This window comes from Alligator sinensis, unplaced genomic scaffold (assembly GCF_000455745.1).
Source record: "Alligator sinensis unplaced genomic scaffold, ASM45574v1 scaffold860_1, whole genome shotgun sequence".
Classification (NCBI taxonomy): Eukaryota; Metazoa; Chordata; order Crocodylia; family Alligatoridae; genus Alligator; species Alligator sinensis.
The window spans coordinates 2788150-2796417 of NW_005841923.1; the positions used below are offsets into that span (position 1 = coordinate 2788150).

Genomic DNA, 8268 nt, shown 5'->3' on the forward strand with positions numbered 1-8268 from the left:
ACTGTGGCAACGGCGCCTGGGCCCGCCCGCTGCCCCGCCGGCCCACCCGGCGTGGCGCACATTGTATAAGCCGCTGACCGCCAAGAAGACTGGTGACCTGCACGGCATCCTAGCCACTGGCACGTTTGCGTCCCACTTTGACCCAGCCGCTTCGACGGATTGCCCCTTCTGCCCTGGGGGCGTGGAGGAGGATCTCTTCCACGCTTGGTGTGGTTTGATGGTTTTTTGCTTTCTGTACCTGATCTTTGTGAAATAAAGTTGTTAAAAGTCAAAGTCCTTCCTTCCCTTAGCTTCTTGAATGCTGTCATTTTGTGGTCGCTGTCACATAAGTTACTTTTCACCTTCACATTCTCAACAAATTCCTCCATGTTAGTGAGCAGCAAGTTGAGAAGAGCTTTTTCTTAGTGGGTCTCTTTACCATCTGTATCAAAAAGTTATACTTGACACAGTCTATGAATTTGCTGGACTGCTTGTGCACTGTTGTGTTTCCCTTCCAGCAGATGGTCCTGATAATTAAGATCCCCTACGAGAACCAAATCCTGCAATTTGGAAGCTTCCATCTGTCATTTAAAGAAAGCCTCGTCCACCTCTTCCTACTGGTTTGGAGGCATGTAGCAGGCACCCACCCTGATGCATCCGTCCTCTGTTCCTCTGACCTTTACCCCAGGGGGTTTTCAACAGGCCTACTTTCCACTTCACAGTGCACCTCAGAACACATGTACATCACCTTTAGATATAAAGAAAACACCTTATTTTCTATTTCCCTACCTGTCCTTCCTGAACAAGCTGTACCCATCCATGACTGTACTCTAGTCATGCGAACTACCTTACCACATCTTTGTAATCCCAATTACATCATAATTCTGTTCCTGTACTGGGACCTCCAATTTTTTCTGTTTGTTCCCCATGCTTCTTGCATTGGTTCATATACATTTCAGGTATCTAATTGACTGTCTCATCCTCCCCCTGACAACATTACTTAGTCTTCCATTATTGCTTTCCCTTACTAAGTTTTTATCCAGGTCCCTAGACTCTTTACTTACTTCTGCACTTCTGTGTCCATTCCCCAGTGAACCTAATTTAATCATCTCTTTTGTTCTTGAATAGATAAAAAGTGCCCATCCATAAGCTCCAATGCTCCCATCATGAAGGATACAGATAAGGGATGGGAGGGAATTTCACAACCATCGGAGACTTGCAGAAAATATTTGTCAACCACCTTTTCATTGCTGAGGCAGATCATTGCCACCAATGAGCACAGCTGTGGCAGTATATCACAAGGAAAGATTTATAAAACCACAAGGAGCCATTTTAGGCGTTACTACAGGCATGTTAGTCAATCACTTGAAAAAAAAATAATTCTATCAAAACAGCACTAGAAAATCGAGCACTAGCAGACCACTGTCCAGAGAGAAAGGGTGGTAGGAGGGAATCATCTGCATGTTGACATCCTCCCTAAAAATATTTCACTAGAATTTTCTTCCTCTGCCACCTTCATATTCATTGCTCATTTTGAGCAGGAAAAGCTCCTTTTATGTTTCCACCTTCACAGGAACATAAAACACTAAGGGAATGTCTGCACTGTCAAAAGACGGTGTGAGAGAGTACCGCAGGGAAGCATGGCATGCCTTGGAAGTGCTGTGAAGTGGCTGTAATACAATCACCTTCGAGTGTCATAGGGCATGCCCAGATAAGCATGCCTAGCACAACGAGCTTGGTGGTATATGTCCAGTATTACACTAAAGAAGCTGCATTACCACATTTTCTAATATATAGCACACTCCCAAACCAGACATGTACCTTGTTTTGGAAAAAAAGAATGAAGAATAAAATATTTTTTCAGGGTTATGGCTCATTCCTCACCATCGCTGCTGAGGTAAAAACCACAGTTTTAACTCTCTTGTAGCTGTGACTGAATTGGCAGTGGCTGTGAAAGGGTTAAAACTAATTCTGAGTTTGACAATTGCACTCTGGAAGGAGTTTCCCAGTTTTGAAGGGCTGACTTTTTCATAGTTTTATAATTTCATAGTTGTTAGGGACTGGAAGGGACCTTACAGATCATTGGGTCAAGCCCCCCTGCACTTGGTCAGGAAGGACTGCTGTGCGGTAAGGAGTGTGTTATATGAGTAAATATAGTGTATCAGTCTGGGGTGTAGTATGCATAGAGTGGTTGTGCTGTGCTTCACTGCAGCATTCCCTAACGTTGTCCTTTGACAGTTTGTACATACCTTGCGCCCGTCTGGTTTCAAATGCTTGCTCATGGGCCATCTTGGCCCGGACAGCAGAGGGTGTACTCTCTCTAGCTTTGTGAGTTCCCCGAGGTGGGCTTCAGTTGTCCCACTGGCCTTCCCTGAACTCTGCTGCCCCGTCTTTGAACGTTACTTCAGTGTGGGGTTCAGCCTCGAAACTGACCACTCCGTTTGCCGGATGTCTGTGGGGCTCCACCTCCCCTACACCCCAGCCTTACACCAACCTCTGGCAGGGCACCAGATTTTGACATGGCTGCCGCTCCAGTGTGGCTGTTCCTTATGCCCTGTGGTCTCCCCTTTTCTCCTTGGGGAAGGATACTTAGCTGGCCCAAACTCTGGGCCTGAGATCCCCTTTGAGCAGGTTGGCTCTCTTCTTGGGGCTTAAGGGTGCCCCTGTCGAGCAGGGGTAAAGAAATAAAACCAAGAAAAGGAAATAAAGAAAAAGACCCGAAAGGGGTCTTCCTGTCTGGTATCTTACCGGTCGGCTTTCCCAGCCATCCTGCCCAAACTTGGCAGTTCTCCCCTAATGCTGGTCCTGCGGGGTCCCTCTCTTCCCTCCACCCCTAGCCTGGCTCTCAGACCTGGTACCTGGGATGTTCAAGTGGGAAGACCTCCACTTACCCGAGCTTGGTTTTCACCTCTTCTTTGGGTTCACCGAATTGGCCGTGCCTCCACTTGGCGTCTTCCCTGACGAGCTTCGTTAATGACACAAGGGGGAAGTCATCCCCAGTGTTCCATCCTTCCCGGGGCTTGATCTCACTGCCCACGGTGTGGGGAGCTCTCGCTGCTTCCCCAGCCGTCCAACGTCCAGGCACTCCCTGTGCGTGGCGGTTCTGCCCGTTGCCGGCACGGAGAGCCTCCGCCTCATCACTGGCTCTCCCCTCCCTACTGCCGGCAGCTACTTTTATCCCTGCCGGCTGGTGCGTCCTTATGACGTCACCCGCTGGCCTTAATTGCATAAAGGCGCGGCTTGTAAACCACGCGGGCTTTTCTCTTCTGTCTTCTGGCGTTGCTCCTCCTGCAGGTAAGTGGTTATTTTGCATTTCTTTCTTTATTTTAGTGTTTCTTCCCGCGCCGAACTCTGCGGGCAGGGCTTCCTGGTCCCGCTTCTCACTATCCTCAGGACATACCTAAACTCCTGGTGGTGGATTTTTGTGAAAGAAGAGCATTTAAAAACGTGTATGCCACCTCCATGAGGAATTTGAGAACAATTTCATTAAAACAATATTACTACTTAAATTTGTGACAAAGCTTTGGAAGGTGATATATATAGATATATATGATTATTTATGATTAATATGATATATGAATTATTTATTGCCACACAGTTTGTGTGCTATTTTAGAGCTTATATTAAGTGACTTAATTAGATATATTAGATATAGATAGATATAGGTGACTTAAGTTGTCACTTAATACAAGCTCTAAAATAGCACACAAACTGCAGCAATAAATAAGGACAAGGGTGATTCAGTTATGCAAACTGACTTGGTTGTTTGGTCAAGTTGAGTTTATTTGAACAATGTGTACTTTAGTACTGCCTAAATTGCACAGTTTAGGGATGAAAACATGCAGGTTATACTTATGACAGGGAGATGTATTAAAAAAACCAATGATTTCCCAAAAGACCTAGGGTCACTCTTTATAGCCAGTTAAATATGAGTCCCTAGTCTGCTGCTATAGCTAAGAGGGGGTTTTGGACATACAAGCATGGAAATATCAAATAGGAGAAGATAGCATTGCCTCTGTATGTACATTAGTAAGACTGTTACCAGAACACTATTCAGGACTGGTAGCCACTCTTCAGAGGTGGCATTGCAAATTAGAAAATATATACAGAATGTTGAGAACCTAAAAGCTCAGTCTGTGTAGCTATCCAAGATTAAGAGGGAATTTTTTCACAGTTTACAAAGTCCCACGTAAGGAGAGATGTAGGAAATAACACTTTAATTTACTATAAAAAAATCATCAGCAGATTAATTCAGACTAGAAATAAGGTAGTAGGCTATTTAACAGTGAGTGTAATTAATCAAGACTGAAAAAACATGCTCTGGTAAATGGTGGATTCTACATCATTATTTTAAGGTCTTTAACAACAAAACTGGATGTTTTCTGAAAGGGTTGTTGCAACTGAATCAGAAGTTCTGGGCTTGATGCAGAAATTACTTGATGAAATTATTTGGGTTCTGCTTTGCAGAAGGTCAAAGATAATCAAAACAGTCCATCCTGGCCTCCAGGTCTATGAAATCTTGAGAAATAGTTGAACTATTTTTCAGTAGAACTGTGCTTTAGTCTTAAGTTTAGCTTTGCTGCTTATCACTTGTTGGTAACAGAATGACATACAAGGCGAAATGTCTTGCCAAGGATTTCATTTTCCATAATCTCATTTTCTTCCCTATTTTTCTCTCTCTCCTTTTTTTTTTTTTTTTTTAGTCTGTTCTTGTTTAGAGGCGTGGCATGTTTTTGAAAAGTCAGTATGCTATAATCTCTTTGGCTATAATTATTACTTTAAAAAAACAGGTTCAGATTTTGTGGATGACTGTCAGGTTTTTTATCTTTGATTTCTGTGCTTTTCTGAAATTTAATTTGAAAGTCAGAAAAGATCACTGACTTGAATGCACTCTTGTACTACTATATACTGTTAAAAAACTCAATCAGCTAGTTATGACTTCAGATTTGTTTCATTTTACCTGCAGCTGCATACCCTTGTCCATAATCTACTGCAGTGTATTTTTTATTAAGGTACTTTCAAGTGACTAAAAAGAACAGAAACAAGGCATGGCAGGATAATTGCGTCTCATTAATTGCATATCTCAGGTGTGTTACAGGGAATGATGCCAAAGTTAGATTGTCTTCTACCTCCTGAGAAGTGCAGTAATAGTACAGAAATGCTTCCCTCTCATGGCCTTGTTGTGTTTATAAAGTGGCACTGTAATGGCAAAGGAAGGAAAAATAAAATGATTAAAATGACTGCATAGCCTGTATTTTGACAGGCTTATATCACGTACCCATGCCATTGCTCTTCTGAAATTTCCCTGCTACCAGCTTCCCACTCATTTCTCAAAATTCTTGTGCTTTTAATAATAATTCAAGCAAAGTACTATAAGTTTCATTTTCCAAATTTATCTCAGTGTTTCCTTGGCAGGTACGTAACAATTTCCATTCCACTTCTAAACGCTAATGCAACCAACTTCTAGTCATGCTGGGTAAAGGCATTCTTGTTTGATCTAGACGGAGGATTTCTTTTGTGTCAGTACATCCAAGAAAACATCAAAAAACTGTACCATTATATACATTTTATAAATGAGATGTGTATGCTGTGCATGTAATGACATAATATATACAATAAAATCCCTTTTAAAAGAAACATAGAATCTTCCAGTTTGGGGGGAAATTTTGAAAAAGGTAGCTTGGACAGCCTTAAGTGGGTTTCAGTGTCCTATGTCACTATGCCATAGCAGCTTAGGTGAGAGTGGGCTGTTTCCTATTTATCTTGTTAAGTAGTTGTTTGGTTTGAAGGGTGAGGTGGAAGCTGACTCTACTGATGTTTCACAGATCAAACAGGACTTCTTTGGACTGGGTACTTATTTGGTGCCCAGAAGATCCATGCTTCCCTCTGTCTAGTTTCTCTAATGTATCCTATCACTAAATCTCCAGTTATGCTCTGAGCAGAGACAATAGTGTTTTGGGGCACAGAAAGAATTTCTAAAACTGGCCATGTTTGGCATAGATTTTGTTAATACTAGTATGATCCCATTGTAAACTACTAATTTATAATGTGCTTTATTTGTGGCGTTATTTCTCACCAGTTTTTCTAAACCACGGTATGCATTTTGAGGAAGGTAGAATTGGTGAATGCAAGGGTAACATTGAATTCTAAAATGACTTGCAGATTTCATAGATTTCATAGACATCAGGGCTGGAAGGGACCTCGGAAGATCATCGAGTCCAGCCCCCCACCCAAAGGGCAGGAAGTCAGCTGGGGTCATAGGATCCCAGCAAGATAAGCATCCAGTTTCATCTTGAAGGTGTTCAATGAAGTCAGTGGAAGAATGCAGCAGTTGAAAGCTTCACCAAAGCTGAAGCTCCCTGGGAATGCAGAAGATGACGGAAGTTGTCAGAGGCCTATAATGTGTCAGGGATGTACTTGGTAGCTGTGTCGGTCTGAAACAAAAAGGAATACAAAAATCTAGAACTCTTGGTTCCAAAATAATACCTTTTATTAGACCAACTGAGAAATCACAAAAAAATAATCTTTTTCTGCAAGCTTTCGGGCTCAAAGGTCCTTTATCAGGCTCTGGGAAAAGTATAGATGGTAACCACTAATGTTGTATTTCAGAGGCCTATAAAGCATTATTGAGTCTGGGGAGACTGGGGAGGAATTTGATAATAGTCTTCAAATACCTGCAGGGCATTTTATAGAGAGGATGAAGATGGGCTTTTCTCTGGCCATAAGGGAGAGGACTATGAACAACAGATTCAAGCTACAGCAGAGGAAATTTACATTGGAGATTAGGAGAAACTTTCTGACTATGAGGGTGGTGAAGCATTGGAACAGGCTATCTTGAGTAGTTGTAGAATCTCCAAGCTGGGAAATTTTCAAAAGCAGTTTGGGCAGACACTTGGCTGGTATGGTTTAGTGAGAGAGAATTCTGCCTTGGGCAGGGAGCTGGACTAGATGACCTCATGAGGTCCCTTCCAGCCCTACTTTCCTTTGATCCTAGAAAAAATGAAATAGATTTCAGCTGCTTTCACTTTGTACCTGGGACAAAGAGTAGTAGTGAAAAAGAAAACTAGTAGGTAATCTTATCCTTCCAATAGCAAATGTTTTTAATTGTTTTCAGTTAACTCAGGCAACGAAGGCTAACTATGAAACTTTCTGAGTGTCACACTCCATATAAAAATTAAACATGAAATATACATTGTTAACCTGGAGCAGATTCTGTTCCAAGATAAGATCCACAAGATGTGGTTGTATTTTCCACAGTGACCCAGAAAGCAGGTAGAGGGAAGGACAGCATGGGAAGAATGTGCTAATGCACACAGAAGTAATAGGTAGGCTAGTTATAGCTGCAGGTATACTTTGATTGCAATTCAGATAATTATTAACATTAGATTAAGTAAAAAATATCTGATTTTAGGTATGGGCAGTAGTGCAGCTACAGACAGACTGTTAAGGTCAGCATTAAGGTATTCAGAAGTGTAAGTTTGTAACGTGTGTGGATCTCTGCCAAGTCTCTCACACCTGCAAACATAAATATAACCTTTTCTTACCTCTCCCCAGTGTTTTCGCTCATTCTTTCTTCCCCCCAGTCAGTTTCCTCACCACCTGTGCCATCACCTTCTAGCCTAGTAACTCCCATCTGGTCATCCTGTATATTCTTAAACATGAACAATTATATCAAGATGTCAGTTTTCATGTGCACATATCTCATTTGTGTAGGCAGCTGCAGCACAAGTACACAAGTTAGGTAGGCCTTGAGAAAAAGTATGTGCATACTGTTTCAAGGTTCAACAGCTTAGTTACACTCTGCCAGTGATTCTCAACTCTTTAGATTCAAGGCAGCCCTCCATAATTTTTCTGGATGTAGTGGCACACCAGTTAAGAACCACTGTTTCAGTGGTATAGCTTATTGGTTCTGTGCCCTGGGCATAGAGGGGTTGAGGAGGGGGGTTGTATCGAGAGTAGAAGGTGGCAGGTGCAGGTGGGGCAGGCAGTCTTATTTGCTACTGCATGGGTTCACCCAGAGGCTCCAGGCACACAGAGGGGAGAGACCTGGGGCAGAGTCCCCTCATGAGCCTCATTCACCCTCTCATAGTTGCCAGTAATCTGCATTGAGGAGCAACCACTCCTCTTGCACTCCCCTCTCCCTGTGGTCACGGCCCCTTAGGGCCTCACTGACAAGCCTCCTGAGCTTGTCAAAGTTGGCTTTCCTGAAGTCAAGGACTTGCGTGTTGCTGACCGACTTGCCAGCTTTTCGGCGGATGGTGAAGGTGATCAGCTCGTGGTCGCTGTCAC

General features: G+C 42.8%; 1 protein-coding gene across 1 annotated transcript in view; it reads left to right on the top strand.

Moving 5' to 3' along the window:
- Window positions 1-3179: 3179 nt before the first annotated feature.
- Window positions 3180-8268, top strand: part of LOC102388086 (aspartyl/asparaginyl beta-hydroxylase) — a 63913-nt gene continuing 58824 nt past the window's right edge. Inside the window, exon 1 of the mRNA XM_025198492.1 lies at window positions 3180-3273. Coding sequence (XP_025054277.1) covers window positions 3180-3273 — 94 coding nt within the window. The remainder of the gene's footprint in view (window positions 3274-8268) is intronic.